The sequence below is a fragment of the Gobius niger genome (genome assembly GCF_951799975.1).
Source record: "Gobius niger genome assembly, chromosome: 15".
NCBI classification, from domain to species: Eukaryota; Metazoa; Chordata; class Actinopteri; order Gobiiformes; family Gobiidae; genus Gobius; species Gobius niger.
Window position 1 is genome coordinate 26,636,329 of NC_136866.1, and position 22,540 is coordinate 26,658,868.

A 22,540-nucleotide genomic window follows, 5' to 3' on the forward strand; every position below is an offset into this window, starting at 1 on the left:
AAAAGTGGAAGAAGATGCATGGATGGATGGATGGATGGATGGATGGATGGATGGATGGATGGATGGATATTTGACCTTTATTTAACCAGGATAGTCCCACTGAGATTAAGAATCTCTTTTACAGGGGAGTCCTGGCCCCAGAGGGGAACCTATTGTACATGTTTTTAGTGGTAGGGGAAACCGGAGTACCCGGAGGAAACCAACGCGGACATGGGAAGAACATGCAAACTCCACACAGAAAGGCCCCGTCCAGGTGGGAATCAAACCCGGGACCTTCTTATTGTGAGGCATGAGCCCCTCACTTTTTAAAATGGAAAATGGTCACGTGTTTCACCTCTCGTCCCTGACCCACAGTTTGGGAACCACAGATTTTACGTGTTACTTGCCACAGGGTTAGGGTTATGATTAGGGACGGCAAATGTGACTAGAATTTTAGAAACTTGAAGGTCTTGGCTTTCAAATGAGGTATCACACTGGCATATAAGCTCTCCAGTACTTTGGGATTTGCATATGCACCTGGCTGGTTATTTCTATCCTATCATTGTGAATTAGCCTGGTGATAATTTGTTTTAGACCATGTACATTCAGAGAACCGATTTGCAGTTATTGAAAGTAACTTACTGCACCTTAACGCAATGTGCCTTGGGAAAAACCTGTGATCGTAAACTATTGGAAAGTCGACAGTTGTGGAGAATCAGTACTTGACCAAAAAACACAGTCATGACCAACTTTTGGACGTTTACAGAAGAACAAGGATTCACAGAGTTGTTTCGCTTCTGTTCATGAGGCATAAAGCAAAGAGCAGCACCACAGAGGCGAGAGCTCACCCCTGCAGCACAACTCGCTCTGTGAAAAGTTCTATTTCTGGAGTTCTATCCCTCCCTCTGTTCCTCGCGGAGCAGGTGACCGAGGAAGCCTGACGTCACTGGTCCAGATTTGATACGACGGCATTCTCCAAATTCCAGCCACAACAATAGAACGATCTCGCCGCTCTCTCTTCCCTGTACATGGCGTTTTATCCATGAGAAAGACAGTTCAGAATGGTGAGAACAGGAACCGGGGCCTTCCTCTGATACAGGCTCGTAAAATCAACAAATACAAACGAGAGACGTCAAGGATTTCAACAAAGCAAATACCACAATACCTAAAGCGCGTGAAGAGGTCCTGGTGTGTTTGAACCTCAGGTTTGGCTCTGCAGGTGAATGGTGGGAAACAATGTGAGATATGGATTTGAAACTTCTGCTGTAGATTACAAATGTTCCGCCGCTTTATATTTTCATAGAAAAAATAAAGGATTTAGGGCGAAAAAATTGGCAAAGTTGCATCTATTTTTTGACGACCAAATCTAGGTAATGGATCGATTTAAACGTATTATTTTATTCTGTTGATATATATGTTTGTTTGTATACTTTTTTGTCCCCATAGGAAAATTTGTCCTCTGCATTTAACCCATCCTTCGATGCCGCTGGGCCAACCCATAAGGAGAAGTGGTCGACGGCAGGGTCGCGCCCATCTCCATGATGTGGAGCCAGGCTGATGGTCAGAATCACCTGGCTGAAGGATTCACCTATTGCACATGTTTTTTAGTGGTAGGGGAAACCTACAAAGACACGGGGAGAACATGCAAACTCCACACAGAAAGGTCCCGTCAGAGTGGATTTTGGATCTTTTTTTGAATTTTGAATTTGCTTAAAGGTGCATTATGCAAGTCTTTCTGCCAAAAAAAAGTTGACATTCTTTGTATTTGACCTTGTAGTGACCCAGCGGCTGCATGAGTGGTCAGCATGACACCTTTACTTATGATCATGGTGGTCTCTACAACACTCCAGGATCAACTGTTTTGTTGGTTTTCTGGTGAGAGGGTCAGCCATGAACATCTTTCTAAACCATTGATCCTGGAGCGTCTTAGAGACTCACTCACACAGCCACTGGGTCACTACAAGGTCAAATACACACTAATATCAACTTTTTTTTTCACATAAAAAGTTGCATAATGCATCTTTAAGGCAGCTTTAAAGGGACTAAACGGAATTTAAAAATGTAAAATTTTCTATACATGTTCCAGCCATGTCCTAATGTGTAGAATGAGCCCAGACCTGTTCACCACAACTGCCTCAAACAGTTGGTGTTTCGGGTCGAAGTACCAACTATTACCCTCGTCCTGCGCGAGCTCAGCATAGACACTGCAGTTACACGTTAAGGCCTGATGTGGCAGTAGCGAGTATAAAAATGATAACTTCCATCTAGTCCCTTTAAGGATACAAGGAGTCATTAAGGTTAAGATTAAGATGCTCATTTGTCAGTGAACAACAGCTGTACCACAAAATTTGTCCTGTGCATTTGACCCATCCCTCGACAGCACTGGACGACCCGTACGGAGCAGTGGGGGGCGACAGCAGTGCTGCGCTCGGGGACCCATTCCCAGATGTGGCACCAGGCTGATGGTCAGAAACACCTGGCTGGAGGATTCACCTGGAAACAAGAAGAAAATCCTCCCAGAGAAGGTGAAGCATCAACATCTACACAGGAACATTCTGGTTCATAGCATTTAACGTTCCTGTCGTGACAACGTGGTCTGTGATTGGATCGATATTAAACTTTTTGAGATTTGATCTGTTTATACAAAATTCCAGATGGTCCTCCTTTTGAACCAAAACAAAAAGCATGTGGGCAGCGGTGCAGAAAAGAGATGTTGTTGCAAGAGTGGAATGAAAACTATCATTTTGAGGAAATAGGCCCAACACTTTTGTAACTTATGCATCTGAATCTTCTCAGTCATCTGCAGCTGGCGTCTTCCTCAAAGAAAATCACAATGTTTATATTACAGAGTGTTGTCAGGGGGATTCCGTGTGTCAGGTGGATGCCAAACATGTCAGTATATATAAAACTCACCATCATAAAGGGAGAGTTTGGTGTAAGTCTTACTTTGACGTTCAAAACTCAGATGTTAAAGGAGAAAATCATTGATACAGACCGGCTTTTTGCAGTGCTGGCCCTGCAGGACCTCGGAGGCATCACAGGAAGCTCAGCAGACGTTTGTTCATCCGCTCGTCTTCAAAGTCCCGTCTGGCCCGGTCCTGTGCCCCACGGAGAGGGCCCTTTGATGGGGCGTCCTAATGCATGCAGGGCCTCAGCTCCAGTCGGCCTCCCCGGGTCCGAGCCGGCCGGGCACGGAGCAGGTGGGAGAGGGAGAGCGAGCGACCAGTTGCTGTTTGGCGTTGCATAAGAGAGACCGCAATACAATGGATTTCAGAGGGATATAAATAGAGATAGAGCCGTGTTGGTGGAAAAGGCAGAAAGACGAAATTCACAATGCACATAATAAAGGCGAGACACTGCAGGTGGAAACTTAGATTTTTCTTCCATAACATCTTAAGAGAACAAAATAGACCAAACTCACTCCTTACAACCCTCATTTTGTGACATTTTCTTGACCTCCAACATGGCAGCGCTCCCTCGTCCTTCCCACACGTACTCATTCACAAAAACTGACATGTTCGGTATCCACGTGTGGCACGAAAGGCTGTGACCGAGATGACGCTGGAATCCAGATCCAGGTCATTTTCTTTCTGGGAGACAGCGGCAACCAAAGCAACAAATGTGCAGACCTCCTTCACCTCACCTAGAGCTATACATCCCTTTCAGCCATTTTGAATACCGAAGTAGAATTATGCAGTACTACAACATGTAACAATATCTCTACTCAGGAGAAAGAGAACTGATTGACGGTGGCGTTTTTATGTACTCGTAATCATTGCTCAATAAGAAAAAAGTAAAAACATGGCCCCAGAGATGCACGTTTATGTGAAGAAACCAGTGAGTCAGTGTTTAAGACGTTAGCATGCTACCGGTTAGCATTTAGCTTCAACAGCTCAGCTCTGACCTCTCCAAGAGAAAGCCCTGAACCACACTCCAAACCTTGGATATAACATGTGACAGAGGTCAGAGGTCAGAGCTGTTACTGTAGTATTTCCTGTGTTTATCGTGTTGAAGCCATTGTTGAACCTAAATGCTAACCGGTAGCATGCTAACGTCTCGAGCAGCTTAAACACTGACTCAGACTGAGACTCTGTTGACATGAGAAACTGTAAAAATCACAGAGAAAGGTTTTCTGTTCCTTCTTTGATGTGTTAATTTAGTCTGAGGAGTGAAGCAGATCTTTAGTAAATCCTTCTGTAGCTCGAGCTGCTACGTCTGTGCTACATTAGCTGCTTATATCACATAAACGTGCGTCTCTGGGGTTGTGTTTTAACTGTTATCTTATTGAGTAATGATTACAAGTACATAAAAATGCCACGTCGTTGTACTGCATAATGCTTTATCGTCATTGGAAACCCATGTTTATTCATCATTCTTTATTCAGACTCTAGGTCCATAGATATAGGTATAGTAAAAAGTGACAATCGTTGTGTTGATGGCATCCTGCTGTTTCTAAAGTCCACCACAGATGTAAACACAGAGCGTCTGGTCATTTTTTTATAGTTTTCCTAAATCTTCACTTTGGCCGGAGGTTTTACCTTTGTTTTTAGGGACAGACATCTGCGGTTTGGCTTGGATGATTGGCCAAATTGTCGGACCACATCTTTGCTTTGTGAGAGAACCTGCTACGTGTGGACAAGGGCAATGGAACAAATGCATTTTTTCTCGAATCTGATTATTTTGGGTCATTTAAAGCGAAAAAGTAAAAGTTAATGTGTCAAATGGGATTTCCACTTGTTCCATTGGCATTAGGATGTTTATCTTCTCTTAGATTGGCTCAAAATTCAACATCAAGAACCAAGAAACATTTACGATCGTCATTTGTTTAGGCATGAGAGGAAAATCGGTTCATCTCAGTCAGAACGAGACAGAGCGATGAGGCCAGATGGACCAAATTTGCGTGAAGAAGGAATTGAACCTCGACGATATCAGATCAAATGAACCAGGCTTGCACCGTACTTCATCCATTTTCCATATCCACCGGCAATAAACCGAGATTGAACTCATAAGAACAGGCTTTATTGGCTAAAATCCATCCAAGGCTCGTCCTCGATAACGACCAAGCGTTTATAACCCGCTCGCCTTAATGAAAAATCCGCCATAAAACCTCAATAAGACGCGGGGATTTATCGCAGCTCGTGCGCATCGGGGCCGCGGCGTCTCACGGAGCGACATGTTTGCATTCTTCACTGCTTTGAACTCTGGCTGCTCCGCAAATGTTTGTGCTTCATCTGTTGTTTTCTTATGGAAGCTCCTCTCCCTCCTCCCGCCTCGCTCCTCGCTCCTCTTCATGTGTCCTCTTCACGTCTCCTCTTTGTGTCTCCTCTTCATTTCTCCTCTTCATGTCTCCTCTTCACGTCTCCTCTTCACGTCTCCTCTTCACGTCTCCTCTTCATGTCTCCTCTTCATTTCTCCTCTTCATGTCTCCTCTTCGTGTCTCCTCTTCACGTCTCCTCTTCGTGTCTCCTCTTCATGTCTCCTCTTCATGTCTCCTCTTCATGTCTCCTCTTCACGTCTCCTCTTCACGTCTCCTCTTCATGTCTCCTCTTCATGTCTCCTCTTCATGTCTCCTCTTCACGTCTCCTCTTCACGTCTCCTCTTCATGTCTCCTCTTCATGACTCCTCTTTGGACATAGACGATCCCGACAAACTCCTACAACAAGCCACAATCTTAAGAAAAGTTAACACCATTTTAATCATCAATAACCAATGAGTATCGACATTAAATACAATGAAATTCCAGCATGTGTTAACCCCCCACCAGGCTTGTGTGGCTTAGCTGCGAGTCTTGCCCGGATACCTCCTCATTTGCCCTTTTTTGTTTCCGGTACACATCAAGTAAATATCAAGCAATGGCTTAAATGACTTCAATTGAGGAAATGCAGCTTGTTTTGAGCGGCTTTCAGACCAGTTTTAGTGTAAATCCTGCTTGAGATAAGAAAGTAAAACTGTCTATGGGATAAGACTGATTTTCTTAATATATTGGCTGAGAAAAGTACCTGAAATAAGGAACAAAACGAGCCAGAAACATGTCAAAACAAGTGAAATAATCTAGGTCAAACGCCTAACTATTAAGGAACTATACAGAGTTTAAAAATGTTATAAGTAAGTATTTTCCTCCCCCTACATGTTCCAGCCATGAGCTCAGACCTGTTCACCACAACTGCACCGTCACTCAAAAGGTTTTTTATTCGGGTCCGAAGTGCCGTCATGTGAGTAATGTTTATTCATATAGCACCTTTCACAGACAAAAGTCTAAACGGGACGACACAAAGGCGTGGATAATCATTTCAAGATCATCTCTGGACACAATTGATCTAAGTTTAGAGATTTTTCTCAGTTGGTAAAAACAGTTCCTTGTCAGCAGTTTAGAGTGATGCTCTAAGGACATTGCTTTGTCAAAGTTAACACCTAGATTTCTAAGGCTTGTTTTAGCAGACAGACTCAGGTCGCCCAAATACTGGTGAATCCCTGGAATAGCGTCATCAGGGGCAATCACCAGCACCTCTGTTTTGTCTGAGTTTAGTTGTAGGGAATTTGCGCCAAGCCATTGTTTAACTTGCGCAAGACATTTCAGCAGAGAGCTTAATTTCTGGAACTCAGAGGGCTTAAAAGAGCAGTAAAGCTGAATATCATCAGCAAACAAATGGTAGGAAACATCATCAAAACTCTGGATATTTTTTCCTAATGGAAGGACATAGAGTAAAAACAAAATCGGGCCCAAAACAGAGCCTTGAGGGACCCCACACAGCAAATCAGCAGAGTCAGACAGGAACTGATTTGCAGAGACACTAAAACTCCTCCCCGATAGGTAAGAGGAGAACCACTCTAAGACTGATCCTGACATTCCGACCAGGTCACGCAGTCTTGTCAACAAGATTTGATGATTCACAGTGACAAATGCTGATGATAGATCTAACAAAACAACAACGGTACATTTTCCAGAGTCCGCAGACATGATGATATCACTAAACACTTTAAGCAGGGCAGTTTCCGTGGAGTGTTGCTTACGGAAACCGGACTGAAAAGTGTCAAAAATGTTGTAAAAAAAAAAAGCGCTTTATAAACCAATGCATTATAACTGCTTGATAGTGTGTACACCGGAAAAAAATGGTTACCAAAGTGGATTGGAAAGATTTTGAGTAGATTCAGACAGTCTCGATATAAGTTTGCCAATGGAAGAAGCATTAAATTACTTCAAATAAAAGAAATAAAGAAACTTGAACACTTAAGATACGACAAAAACACTTGTCTAATCCTACTCAAAATGAGCACAAAATCCAATAATTCAAGCACTTTTAAGTCATTTCTGTCTAAGAGAAGATGCCTTTTTTCTCCCACCAAAATTCTTACAAAATGAAGCACATGCTACAAAATGAAGGGAACAAGTGGAACATGTTGAACTGTTATTAATGCGATGCTATAGCCAAACGTCCCTCAGTCTGTCTCCCTCCTCTGTGTATTTACTCAGCGTTCTGTGGTCGTATTGACACACCTGTTGTCTCCGGGCCTCACAGACGCTCAGGCCTCGGGTTCAGCGACGGCCTGTGTCTGATGGTGAGGCCTGTTGACCTTCATTGTTTGGCCTTTTGTCATTTGTCGTTGGCTGAAGTGATTTGTGCCACAATGAGCTGCAGACTGGTCACTCTGTCTGTGGGTAAATGTTATGCCAAGGATTAGCTTTATTACACTTTGAAGGGAAATGTTATTATTGTTACAAAATGTGGCTTAAGGGGATAAACCTGGAAACAAAAACCCCTAATCCTCACAATAACATGTTTAACTATTGCACTGATTCAATGTTTGCACTACTATTTTCTCTTGACATTTGGACTCGGACCCATAGATACAGACGGCATCTCGTCATAGAAGGGGGCGTGGCTTCGGCAAGGGGGAAAATAGAATCTTTAGAGAAACACAATTTTTCACTCTTTTCAGCCATTTTCTGGTGGAATATGAACTTATTCATCACATAAATAAAGTCAAGTGTAAATCGGGCCCATATGGATATTTTCTCACTTCTCTCTTTCAGTAGAAGTGAAAAAACGGCAGTTGTAGCTTGTGCTGGCTAGCCGTTAGCATTAGCCCGATGCTAACATGTAGCATCATGTTAGCATTCTCCGCTATTTATGTATTTTTGGGCTGTTGAACCACTTTGCTCCTCCCCATGTCTTTGTATCTTTATTTAGTAGAAACCTATATTCATAATTCAGCGTTTGTTAAAGTAGTTTTTGAATAAGTAGAGAAAGTTTAGATTTTTCTCCAAATTGTTTTCCCCCTGAACTGTTTTCAAACATCACCATATGGGCGATTCCAGAGATGCCGTCTGTATCTATTTCTACAGATTTATTTCTATGTGAAAAAAACTCTGGAATCTATGGAAACTAAAGTATATTTGTATGTTTTATTTTAAAGTCTGTTACCGCGGCAACGCTTCTGTCTTACCGTTGTGAGTTACCGTTGCTGTTATTTCAGAAGATTTTACAGGTAAACCAATGTTTAATGAATCCCATATGTCGTATAATATTGTAAAAAAACATTATTGAGATTAATTTCATTATTGTTTCCTTTCATCATGATGTTTAGATGAAGTTTTTAGCCTTGAGATTTGGAGTTTGTGTGGATGCTCTGTGTTGAATGATGGTATAACTGAAGAAAATAAGATTTTACAAACTGAGCTGGATTTTCCTGAACTCTACTGTTGTCAGTTTGTCTCCATCACTAATGGGTCGTCACGTCTTTAGACTTAAATCTGATTGTTTCTGTGTCATCTCTGTCCAGGCTGAAGCTTCACCTGTTTGAGTTTGTGAAAATGTCTAAAGTCCAAACGCTCAGAGCTTTGGTGATCGAGCGTCTGGCGGCGGCGGCTGAAGACGTTTCTGCGCTGTTTGAAAGAGCTACAGCGGAGCATGAGGAGGAACTGTGTTGTGGAGGAACTGTGAGGAACCTGATGAACCCGGGTCTGAACCAGGACTTTACAGAGACTGCCTGGATTAAAGAGGAGCCAGAGGAGCAGCTGCCAGTGTAGGCTCCAACACTTTACAACACGTCACACTGATATTTCACTCACAAATGTTATTATTAAGTGTTGCTTTAAATGATTTTCAGGTCTGTCCCAGAGTCCGGTGCTGTCGGAGTGAAGACTGAAGAGTCCTCAGAGATTCAGCAAAGACACACTGAGCATCGAGAGGAAACACAGGGAGAGGACGTCAGCTCAGAGACACATGTCCACCCAGAGACTGAGGGACACACTGAGGACTCGTCTGACACTGACAACGATGACGACTGGCCTCCCAGCTTTACAACTCTAAGAAGCACAAGTCTATATCCCAAATTCAAGTTTCCACCAGAGACCAGTGTCGACAAAGACGACAAGTCAGGACCTGATGGAGCCAAGAAGAAGAAGAAGAAGAGGAAGAAGCACCAGTGCTCAGTCTGTAAGAAGAGCTTTGGAAGCAAACATCATTTAAAATCACACATTAGAGTTCACACAGGGGAGAGGCCTTACAGCTGTTCAACCTGTAACAAAGCCTTTAAACATCAGTGTAACTTAAACACACATAGAAGAACACACACTGGAGAGAAACCTTACAGCTGTTCAACCTGTAACAAAGTCTTTACAAATCAGTGTAACTTAAACACACATAGAAGAACACACACTGGAGAGAAACCTTACAGCTGTTCAACCTGTAACAAAGCATTTTGCTACAAATATCAACTACAAAATCACATGAGCTCCCACGGAGGACAACGCCCAGAGCTCGACTGAAGGGAAAGTATCTGAAGAGAGATGTTTTGGTAAATTTGGAGCCAAAAACATCTGACACTGAAATAAACAGTCTGCATATTTATGTGCCTCAGATTTCACTTTTTTTTTCAAAAATAAAATAAAAAAGATCCTAATATTACTTAGTTAGAAGTAAAAAGTGCTGAACTCCTAAACTTGCTGACCGGACAGGGACAGCGCTGACCACAGCTGGTACCAAGAAGCCTCTGATGACCCTGGATGAACTGCAGAGAGCTACAGCTCGGGTGGGGGAAACTGTCCACAGAACTGTTAGTTAGGACACTGCACAAATCTGCTGCTGCTCGAGTCCTGACAAGAACCAGGAAATACGACCATATTAGTCCAGTGCTCCGGTCTCTGCAGTGGCTTCCTGTCACTCAGAGAATAGAGTTTAAAACAGCTCTGCTTGTTACAAGTCTTTTCATGGTTTAGCACCAAAGTCCATCTCATGTTACAGCTGAACCATCTCGAGAACTTCAGGGAGGGGTCCCAGAGTCAGGACTAAACACGCTGAGGCTGCCTGTCAGTTTCATGCAGCAAAAATCTGGAACAGTCTGAGGATGTAAGACAGGTTATAGATTTTCTAGCGTGAAGTTTCGTTCCTTTGTTATATGTAGAAATAGTCTCATGCGCTTGTTTCAATAGGACGCATATTTCAAAAAAGGCATATTTTCAAAAGATATTGAAAACCAGCACTCCTAGCCACCGGCTTTTTCCACATATTGGATATTTACAGTATTGTCTTTATTATTATAAAATTTGAAGTCTGTGGCTTTTATACATTTTTAAATAATTGGAGTAAAAAATGCCAGTAGAGGCTAAAATGTTTTCCACAAACATCCCCGCTTTAGGAGCCCATTTCTCATTAACTGCAGGGAGTCTAGATGTGGAACTTTTTGTGGACGAAATTAAACTATTGCACTTGATAAAAATCAAAATCCAACGTATTTCCTGGAACAAAAGTCGATTTCTAAGCACTTTCTGAGAGCTCGATATCCTAAGGCTGCAATGTTCCAGGCTGAAAACAGTTCTTTTCACCCATGCATATGAGACTGAAAGTATTTATCTGCACTCTCTCCTTTTACTGTCATTAATTCATGTTTATCTTGATGTTTTATTTTTGATTTTATCAGTTTTCTTGTAACTTTATGCAACTGTGAAGCACTTTGAATGGCCTTGTGTATGAAATTTGCCCTATACAAATGAGCTTATTTTGAAATTTAAGCCTCGATCCATCATTCAGATTTTGTCTCCGAAAATATGGAACATTTTGGGCATTTTTAGGCTTTTCCCTCTTCACCTGCAGTGTCTGACCTAAAGCCCATCAGTTTTGTTAGTTGATAAATTGCCTCTACATATCCCTATTTCTTATTCCAAACAGCACAGATTGTAAATTGGCCCTATAGTTACTGTACCTTCTTGCCCCTGAACAGATGTGCTCTTTTTAATAAAACTTTATTGTCTGGGCGCAGTAATCTCTAATACCTGCGTCGCCGAGACCGCCTTGAACATTACCTGTCGCCGGCCCATAAAGAGTGTGACATTAGCGCTTTATTGAGGCCCTAAACGACTCCGCGGCTGATAAACCACACTCTCCACACTCTCTCTTCCCGGAGTTATCACGTCAAAGCGTCAGACGGGCTTTTATTAGAGTTTTCCCACTTATTGGCTCACCTGCTGGAGATGGACTTGTTGCTCGGATACAGTGGTTGTACTAAAAGTCATTTCATTGGTATTTTGACTGTTCCATTGGCTGATAATCGTTCAGTTTGCGGATATACCGGCTCCATCGTGTCCGTATAGATGAAAACTCTGGCGCCGTAAACATTTTCACACATTGGGAGCGTGGCTGAAGTGGCAGAAAGACTTGGCTCACTCCCACATATACGTTCTCTCGCGGCGGATCCGATTGGTCCTGACGCGCGACTCGACGGGCCGCGCCTCTTTCGTTCACCATCTGTTGAGACGCAGCGTTTTACCGTCGTCTGTTAGCGCCAGACACGAGCCAGTTTTCTCCTCCGACTGCAGTGAATCAGAAACTACCGTACGCTGAGGAGTCACGCGTTTCCTTTTACTATATATTATGTTTAATGTTCACGTAGCAAAGAGAGGAGCGAGGAGAGGACACAGTCTTGAGGCTATACCGTGGCACAGCAGTTAGCGCTTGAGCTTCACAGCTAGAAGGTCCCAGGTTCGATCACTGGGCGGGGCCTTTCTGTGTGGAGTTTGCATGTTCTCCCTGTGTATCGGTTTCCTCAGGTGTCCCACTAAAAACAGGCACAATAGCTCAATCCTCCAGCCAGGTGTTTCTGACCATTGACCTGGGCTAACCTACGCTGGCTGCTCACTGCTCCTACCGATCCCCCCACGGATTCGAGGATCAGTCAAATGCAGAGAAAGAGTTTCCCTACGGGGATTAATGAAACTCCCCTCCTGAAACCGCCAAGAGGTTTGAGCTCTGGTGTCTGGGTCTTCGTGCCCCTGATAGCGTCTCCAATGGCAAACAGGTCCTATAGGTGACGGGTCAGACAAAGAGCGGTTCAGAAGCTCCTCATAGGAGACCAACAGGCCCGGTTAGAACCATGAGGCCGTCCTTCTGTGGACCCACCACCTGCAGGAGGAGCCATAAGGGGCTGGTGCAATGTGATTTGGGCAACTCCAACAGCCGCCCCCACGACCCGGAAACGGACAAGTGGAAGAAAATGGATGGATTAATAAACTAATAAAATATACCTTAACCATAACCTTAACAAGGAAACAAGCAGCAGCTACAGCACAGTAGCAACTTTGGGTTTGAGCCAAACTCACCTCCATCATGGACAACACCTCCCACCCACTACACAGGACTGTAGAGGAGCTGAGCAGCTCTTTCAGTGGCAGACTGAGACACCCTCAGTGCAAGAAGGAGCAGGTCCTTCATCCCCACTGCTGTCAGACTGAACAACAAGACTGTAAAGCAACATGTAAAATGTTTTTTCCTGACATTTCCTGCCTGTTTGCTCACCCTGAGTGTGTCTAGAGCTGAATGTAATAATAACTCCATTGTGAGATCAATAAAGGCTTATCTTATCTTAAAACTATTTTACTCCTTAACCCCCACCTTAACCGAGTGCTTTTTCTCCAGTTTACACAAATCTAAAAGCTTCTCGACTGGAGAGCTTACACCTTATAGGCCAGACGAACGCCTCATTTGAAAGCTACGACCTACAAAAACTTATCTCAGCTTCTTCTTTGTTTTTGCTGTTATGTTTTAGTCACGTTTCTGTCATGTAACTGTGACCGAGCCACAATAAAGTGACCAAAACATGGAAAAAAAAAGAAAAAAGAAAAGAAAACATGTGATGAGGTCTTAGCTTTCAAATGAAGCGTTACACTGGCCTATAATCCGTAAACTCCAGTGGAGAAGCTTCTAGATTTGGGTAAAGCCGAACTGGAGAATATGTGCTTGGTTAAAGCGGGTGGTAAGAGGTTAATCAGAGTAAGTGATTAAACACACAAATGCACCGAACCAAATCTGTATATTTGAACAAAAAAACATCACTCTCAATTAAACCAAACAGGAATAAAGCGTGTTGTGATGAAATCCGTCCACATTTAATAAGACATTTTCAAAAAAGAAAATCCTCCAATGTTGAAGCAGATCATCCGCGGATCCATTATCCCGCTGTATTTATCCAAAACACGACCAGATCTGCAGATTAACAGATTAAACATTCGGAATCTGAGCCGCTCCCATCTCTGTTAAACACTGCAGTAGCGGGAGGTCGTGATGTCATCCGAGACCCAGCAACATTACCCCTCCAGCCCCCAGCACGCGCCGCGACGCCCGTGCGTAAAGAGGAGCTCATTTGCATACAGCTGAATGGTCGCGTGCCCCGTCCACTTTACCCCCAGAAGGAGAGAGAGAGAGAGAGAGAGAGAGAGAGAGAGAGAGAGAGAGAGAGAGAGAGAGAGAGAGAGAGAGAGAGAGAGAGAGACGCACACACACGCGCCGGGACAAAAGGAGGCACGCGCTCTGCTGCTGCTGCTGCTAAACGCGTACAAAAGCGCACGAGTGGGTGGGCACACGCGCCGCCGAGCGCAGAGAAACCCACCCACGAGATCGAGTTTGTTCACGGGGTCACACAGAGCCTTCGTGGGATTAAAGTCACAGGCCCCGGATGGAAAGACGTGTCCGAAAAGAGACCAAAGCCGTGCGCGTAATTTGGAAAAAACAGGTTTTACGCACAAGGCTGCCCAAATATTCTTCAGCCAAGATATTTTCGTGTTGTTTTATTTTGTTTTACTGTCCAGACGCTGCACATTTTCCAGTTTCCATCTGTCATGTATCAACTGTATGTGTAAATCTTCTTCATTTCGACTTTTTCCCGCCATTAACCCCTTAACCCCCACGCTTCTCAACTGGAGAGCTTGATGCGTTTGTCGCCTTTGCAAAAGTTCTTCATTGAGATTATTCCATTTTTGCGTTCAAGTTTTTTTTTTCTTCTAGTTTAGACAAGCTTTTCATCGTTTTGGCCTTAATTGAATCCAACTTTAGATCGATTTCTAACCCGGCTTTCTCCCCATTTTGATATTGGCCTTAAGTTCAGATCAGAAAAATAAACCTTTTTTTTTGCATTGGGGAAGAGGTTTTGAGCTGCCACAAATATTGTAACTTTATTGTCTGCGTAGGCTCTCAGTCGTACAGGAGTTGTCCATCTTAATGAAGGTTTTTGAGTCGTCTCCTGTCGTTTGAAGAGTCTCAACGTTTCGCCTCTCGTCCAAAAGGCTTCGTCAGCGACACTCGGCTCAGCCCGCAGACCAGATATAGACCATAGGTAGGAGTTCAGCTATAGGCTAAGTCCCGCCCCCTCTATTAACCTCGTGACCCCCACATGAACCAAGCACATTTTCTCCAGTTTGGTTTTACCCAAAGTGGCAAAAGAGCAACAAAAATGTACCGGGAAAGCAACAATAGTACAAAAATAAAGTGACAAAAAGACTAAAGAGAGATGAAAACGCAAGAAAAAAAGCGACAAAAATGTGGCAGAAATGCGATGAAAAAGTGACTTCCAAAAAGACACAAAAAAACAACAAGAAAGCCACGAAAGAGCGATGGAAGAGTGATCAAAAGACGACAAAAGAAAAATACAAAAACTCTTTAACCTCCCACCTGAACCGAGAGCCTTTTCTCCAGTTCAGCTTTACCCAGATCCTGTAGGCCAGTGTAACACCTCATTTGAAAGCTAAGCCCTACAAAACTAAATTGATCTTTTTCCTCACGTCATCAGATTTTTTCATCACTTATTTTGTTGGGCAGTCATCTCATTTTCGTCAAATTTTCGTGACTTTTTTGTCAAATTAATCGCATTTTTTTTGTCAAATTCTTATCACTTTTTTGTCCATTTTTTTGTCACTTTTTCGTCTATTTTTTCCTCAATTTTTTGTCCATTTTTTCTCATTTTTTTGTCAATTTTTTGTCACTTTTTGTCATTTTTTTTGTATATTTTTTGTCCATTTTTTGTCACTTTTTCGTCCATTTTTTTCTCAATTTTTCGTCCATTTTTTCTCAATTTTTTGTCAATTTTTTGTCACTTTTTGTCATTTTTTTGTATATTTTTTGTCCATTTTTTGTCACTTTTTCGTCCATTTTTTTCTCAATTTTTCGTCCATTTTTTCTCAATTTTTTGTCAATTTTTTGTCACTTTTTGTCATTTTTTTGTATATTTTTTGTCCATTTTTTGTCACTTTTTTGTCCATTTTTTTCTCACTTTTTTCACATTTTCATCCTTGTTTTCATCTCAGTTTTGTTGCTATTCTCACCTTTTTTCCAGAAGCTTTTGGATTGGGGTAAAGCTGGAGAAAATGTACACGGTTCAGGTGGGAGTCAAGGGGTTAAAAATGCCCCCCCCAAAAAAGCTAAACTAGAGAAAAGGTGGTGGGGGGTAAGGGGTTCATGGCCATTCTCGCCTGTAAGTAAACATCTTTGTAGTTATAAGTCTTTTTTATTATTATTTTTGACTTTCTTTGCTTTCCCTTCGCTGTCCCTTTACGTTGTGCGTCTTCGCCCTGAGCCTCGCGCGCGCAGCCCACGAGGCGCTGATCGTAACTTCATTCCTGCGATAACACCCCGGAGGGCGACGGCCGCGGCGATAAGAGAAAGCAGAAGCGCCTAATTAAGCGTGCAATTGAGCGTGACGGGGGGGCACGAGAGGGGCGCGTGGAGGAAAAGCACTAATTGAATTCGTGATTTTCATTGTTCCCGCTTTCTTCTTCTTCTTCTTCTTCCCCTCAACCGTGTTTTTTTTTTGCTGAGAAATACGCCGGCAGATGTTGGGGCTCGCGCTTGGTAATAATCACCACCAGTGCGCGCGTGAAGGCGGTGGTGGTCAGCGCGCGCGGTGCCAGCGGGTATTAAATCTGGATAATTGTTGTTGGGATGGAAGGGAAGGGGGGATGGATGAGGAGGGTGTGTCTGCAGACCGGAGACCGGAGCGGCTGCACATTCACGACCGCAGGTTCAAGGCCCGGGATGTTTTTTTCTGTGTAATTTGGAGGACATTTTTAGGCAACCACCTGTCCCACTTCCTTCTTTTGGTAAACGCTGAGCTATTTAGGTCCTTGCGCCCCCGTGTCCCACCGATTTAAGCCCTTCCCACTTCCTCCAATATTTCTATGAATTGCTTTTTTGAATAGTTATAGGATTAGATTGTTAGGTATTACTTGGACATTGGAAATATTATAATTATCGTCTTTAATCCCTTAACTCCCACCTGAACCGAGCACATTTTCTCCAGTTTGGCTTTACCCCCAGTCCAAAAGCTTCTGGAAAAAAGCTGTGAAAATAGCAACAAAACTGAGACGAAAACAATGATGGAAATGTGACAAAAAAGTGAGAAAACATTGACAAAAAAGTGACGAAAAATTGATGAAAAAGTGGCAAAAATGTCACAAAAATGTCACTAGAAATTGACAAAAATTGACGAACAAATGTCAAAAATTTGACAAAAAAATGACAAAAAAATGACAAATAAATTACAAAAAATTGATAAAAAATTGAAAAAAAAAGACAAAAATGTGACAAAAAAGGACAAAAATTTGATACAAAATCGACAAAAAAATGATTAAAAAAATGACGAAAATATGACAAAAATGTGACAAAAAATGACAAAAAAGTTACAAAAATGAGTTGAATACCCAACAAAAAAATGATGGAAAAAAAACCTGATGACGTGAGGAAATAGATCCCCTCGGTTCAGGCGGGAGTTAAGAGGTTAAGGTGCATTATGCAAGTTTTATGCCCAAAAAAGTTGACATTTCTTTGTATTTGACCTTGTAGTGACCCAGCAGCTGATGAGTGGTCAGCATGACACCTTTACTTATGATCATGGTGGTCTCTACAACACTCCAGGATCAATTGTTTTGTAAGTTTTCTGGTGAGAGGGTCAGTCAGCCGTGAACACCTTTCTAAACCATTGATCCTGGAGCTTCCTAGAGACCGCTGGGATGAAAAGTAACACTGCCGCTGGGTCACTACAAGGTCAAATACAAACTAATATCAACTTTTTTTCCACATAAAAGTTGCATAATGCACCTTTAAGGAAGAAATTGTACAAATGTTCTTATAAAAAGAGATGAAATCTAAAGATTGAGTAGATTTGGTCTGAGATCAGATGAAAACTTTTATTGTCAATGGGACGTGCAGGCTTTTCTGACTATTTTCTATAAATTAAAGTGAAAAAAGACATAAATGTGAAAGTGAATTTGTCTGATTTCAAGTGGGATTCATTGGCAACTTTATCTTCATATAGTTATGAAGATAAAGTTCATATTGTGATCCTAACCCCTCAGACATTGGTTCTATTTTGAGGAATGCGTCATGCGTCCTGGCGCACGTTACGCACAGCTCGGTGTGGCCACTCCAATCCTCCGTGAATATGTTCTATGTCAAAACGAGTCAAAAAGGCAACATGTTAACGCGGAACAGGCTCATAAACGTACGAGCTCCGCCTCAAACCCGCGGTCCTCCATCCGCGGCTCCTCCGCTCCGTCGCCTCCGCAAAACGCTCCCGACTCCGAGGGGATGGATATGTAAAAGAAGGGGGCGGCGTCCGGAGCCCTGGCTGATGAGGGGGACCCGCGGGAGTCTATAAAGGAGGGAGGAGACGCGCTGCGAGCCTCATTCAGTAGTAATAAGACAAACAGACGCACTTGGAGTTCGCAGGCGAAAGCGAGAAGCGACGGGGGGGCGCAGTTTGTGGACTACGTTACGCATTTTGGATTTTCCCTTTTTTTTCCCCCGCTCTGGATAACTTTGGGAGATTTGCTTTCCTTCCTCTCTTACCTTTTTTTGGGGGGACGCACATGTTGTTTATTTTTATGTTTTATGTTGATAAGCAAAGGAACTAACGGAGAACTCGCTTTTGAGTGAAGAAGGATTTATCTCTATTTCCCCTCCGCACTTGTTTTTTTGGAATAAGGAGAAGCGTGGTTGTGCGTGGCGCGCGCGTGTGCGTGTGTGTGTTTGTGTGTGGGCTGTTTTTTTTTCTCTCAGGCTTGGTGGGAAGCGAGAGGGAAAAAGGATGGCAGCCTGGATCACCCTCACCCTCGCCTTTAGCGCCACACTCGTAACGCAGGTAAACGACGCGCAAAAGCGGCGACGATATTTCCCTCAAGCTTTTCTTCCCCCCCTCCCCTCTCACTCCATTTCCCATCTCCCCCCCCCTCTTCCTCCTTTATAGGTGTCGAGCGCGGGCGTGTTTGAGCTCAACTTGCACGAATTTAAGAACCACCGGGGCTTGCTGGCGAACGGGAACGCGTGCAAGCCGACGTGCCGGACTTATTTCAGGGTGTGCTTGAAGAACTACCAGGCCGTGGTGTCGCCGGGTGACTGCATATTCGGGAGCGCGGTGACGCCGGTGCTGGGGAGCAACTCTTTCAGCGGGAGGGACGGCGCCGCTTTGCCCAAGCCCATTCAAATCCCCTTCATCGGATGGCCGGTAAGAGACAAGCTCCAAAAAAACAAAAACAAAAAAAAAAACATGACAGCGCGCCAGTTTTTTTTTTTTTTTTGTTGATTATCGATTTTTTTAGCCACGCTTTTATGTTGAAATCCAAATTCAAGGCAGCTTTGACGCGCTCCTTTTGGCAAAACACGCACTCAAACGAGCTCCCAGTGTTTCTAAAAGCAATTAACCACGCTGTGTTTCCCCCCACAGGGCTCGTTCTCTTTAATAATTGAAGCCTGGCACTCGCCGTATGGAAGTCTACCTGTTGGTAAGTGCACTCTCCCGCCACACGAGGGCGCTCGACTTGTGTTTATAAACAGCGGAGCGCGCGCTGTCGGCGGCTCCTCGTTCTTGCGCAATTACGCACGGGGATGAAATTAGATTAAAGCCCCCAAAAACAGGCAAGGATTTGGCGCAGATAGTTGGTCACAGATGTTGTGGAAAGTCGTCCTCGGTTTTTGTCATGGCTTTGTCTTTGGCCCTGGTTTGGATGATGATTCAAAGCAGTTTTTGTGACTTTTTAATGTTGCTCCGTGTTTGGTTTAGGTCCTGGTCTCGTCCTGATTTAGTCCTAGGGAGATTTTAACCTGGTTTCGGCATCGTTTATACAATTTTCCCCTGATTTAGACTTGTTTTGCTCTGTCTCTGATGAGTATACACCCCTCAATGCTTAGTGGCTCTCAGGCTCGTTGTTACATCTCCAAAGATGGTTCTTTATCTCCATGTTTCACAACAGCTCAAAGCTCAAAAACATTTTCTTGTCAGACAGAGCCGCACTGCAAAAAGTAAATATCAAGCAATGGCTTAAATGACTTGAAATGTATCTTTGTTTTGAGCACTTTTCACTCATTTTAGACTTTTTTCCTGATGTGACCAAGTTTACTTTGCCTGTTTGACGATATTTCAGACGAGTTCTAAGATAATCTCGGTTGAAATAAGAAAGTAAAACTGCCAATGGGATAAGAGTAATTTTCTCACCCCAGAAAATGGGGACTATATAATGCTGAAATTGAGACTTTAAACGAATCTAGCTATATGTTTTTTGCAGTGTGGCATTAATGTTCCAAGCCTAAATAATGTGGGGCACGGTTTAAACCTCCCGATCTTTTTTGATATGCGGCCCTTGAGGAAAACAGTTTGGACACCCCCGCCTTGTGAGAGAGCGAGAAAATGATCTGACTTGCTGTAAAAAGTGGCCAGTGGAACAAGTATTTAGGCTAAATAAACGTCTTATTGCGCTTCAAATCGGATGTTTTCTCCATTTACTTAAAATAATATGTTTTTTTTCACCCCACATAAAGATGGCTAAACTTCAGGTTAAATATCTTGATTTGTGTCATGTTAACTTATCAAAATGCGTAATTATGATCCTACACTGCAAAAAGTGATCTTGAAAAAAAGAAGTTCACTGCACTCTATGTAAACGAGCTACAATGTAAAGCTAACTCATGAAACAATTTGAAGATAAGCAAATGACATGACTGAAATAAAAACTGAAATGAAAACTAGATGAAAAATCTTAATTTACTTGCCAACTGGAACAAGATACAAGATCTTATTGTGTTTAAAATTAGATAATAAACATCATAAGCAGTTTGTAAGTGCAAAATTACTCAGTCCACTGGCAGATTTTTCTACTTCACAAGTCAACATTACTCATATTGGGGTCAAATATTCATAATTCCAGTCCAATTTATTAAGATATTCCTTTTTGCGGTGTAAGGCCAGGGGGCTGAAAGCGGCCTCCTAGCCCTTCAATCCGGCCATCGAAACACGACCGAGCTCAGCATGTACCGGCTCAAATGGGTGAACGGCAGCAATATTTTAAAGAATTGCTGCTAATAAGTTGTTTTTTATGAGTGTTTGAGGATTTGTCCCAAGAACTCAATCTGGCCCTTTGAAAAGCTTTAACCATTTTGTGTCAGGTTCAGATCAGATGTGGTTTGATGCTCCTCCTGATTTAGATCACTGGTCTGGATGTGGCTTAGTCCTGATATAGAACAGCTTTTTTCCAGGTTTAGGATCTTGTTTAGTCCCTTTGTTCCAAGTACAGCTGGACTTGAGTTTTGTTTTGCTACACTACAAAAAGTAAATATCAAGCATTGGCTTAAATGACTTGGTTTGAGCGGTTTCAACTCTTTTTGACTTTTTTCCTGATTTATTCCTCACATTTAAACTCGTCGAATTAGTTACTTTTTGCAGTGTATGCTGTATTGCAAACATGATTGATTTTGCTCATGACTTCACTGCAAAAAGTGATATCGTTATCGTTGAAATGACTAAAGAATATTTGTTTTGCTGAGTAAAAAAAATCTGCTAGTGGAATAAGATCATTTTAAGTGCAAAGAGATGTTTGTTTACTCGTTTAGACCAAGTTTGGACTTGGGTTCTTCGGTTTAGACCAGACAGACAGACAGACAGACAGACACTGTAGATAGATAGATAGATAGATAGATAGATAGATAGATAGATAGAGAGATAGAGAGATAGAGAGATACTGTAGATAGATAGATAGATAAATAGATACTGTAGATAGAGAGATACTGTAGATAGATACTGTAGATAGATAGATAGATAGATAGATAGATAGATAGATAGATAGATAGATAGATAGATAGATAGATAGATAGAGAGATACTGTAGATAGATAGATTGATAGATAAATAGATACTGTAGATAGATAGATAGAGAGATAGAGAGATAGAGAGATAGAGAGAAACTGTAGATAGATAGATTGATAGATAGATAAATAGATACTGTAGATAGATAGATAGATAGATAGATAGATAGATAGATAGATAGATAGATAGATAGATAGATAGATAGAGAGATACTGTAGATAGATAGATTGATAGATAAATAGATACTGTAGATAGATAGATAGATATAGATAGAGAGATAGAGAGATAGAGAGAAACTGTAGATAGATAGATTGATAGATAGATAAATAGATACTGTAGATAGATAGATAGATAGATAGATAGATAGATAGATAGATAGATAGATAGATAGATAGATAGATAGATAGATAGATAGATAGATAGATAGATAGATAGATAGATAGACTCAACTTCAACACAAATAACCTTTATTTAAGTGATTTTAAGTGTCTAAGGGTAATTTTTCCAGTGTACTTGCTTGAATTAATATATATTGGCCCTTAATCTAAGTAGTCCTGACTTAATAAGAATAAGCAGTGTTTTTTCTTAATAAAGTCTGTACGGAAAGTCCAGACCGGCAGACACTTTACTCAGCAACAGAATTAAAGGCAAATACATTTTGGAGACGTCTTTTTGCAGTGCAGGCTCTTGAACCAGGCGAACACTTGTTTCTCCCCAACACAATCGAGCTTCCTCTGTTGTATTTTTGGCGTGGGAACGACCGCGGCTCCGATGAGAACCCGCGGCCGCTGCCAAGAGGCTCCTGAGTCCGTCTTCCTGCACTTTACACCTCGCTCGGCTCCGCCCCCGAAGCCTCGGACGGGCGCGTTTGTGCCGGACCGCCAGGAGGAAATCTCAATCAGGAGCCCGTGTTGTGGAGCTTGTTACCAGGCAGATGTTTCTCTGAGCTCCATCAGACGCCGGCGAACACTCACAATGAGTTTGTCGGAGGTTAAAACGGTCCCAAGACGACGTCCAGACAAAAAAAAAAAAAGAACGATATTGAGAATGTATTAGATTAAAAGCTTTATTGGAAACAGCAAGGTCGAGTTTCAAAGTGAACTAAGTGAGTCCATGTTCCTAAACCGGATTTTTAAGTTTTGCTGCTTGATGTGGTTGCGCACCAA

The 22,540-nt window shown here is 42.5% G+C and overlaps 1 protein-coding gene across 1 annotated transcript in view; it reads left to right on the forward strand.

The window, feature by feature from the left end:
- The first annotated feature begins 17,978 nt into the window (after positions 1–17,978).
- dll4 (delta-like 4) overlaps positions 17,979–22,540 on the forward strand; it is a 37,872-nt gene continuing 33,310 nt past the window's right edge. Inside the window, exons 1-3 of the mRNA XM_079572716.1 lie at positions 17,979–18,381; positions 18,487–18,744; positions 18,964–19,021. Of these exons, the coding sequence (XP_079428842.1) occupies positions 18,328–18,381; positions 18,487–18,744; positions 18,964–19,021 (370 nt within the window). The 5' untranslated portion in view covers positions 17,979–18,327. The remainder of the gene's footprint in view (positions 18,382–18,486; positions 18,745–18,963; positions 19,022–22,540) is intronic.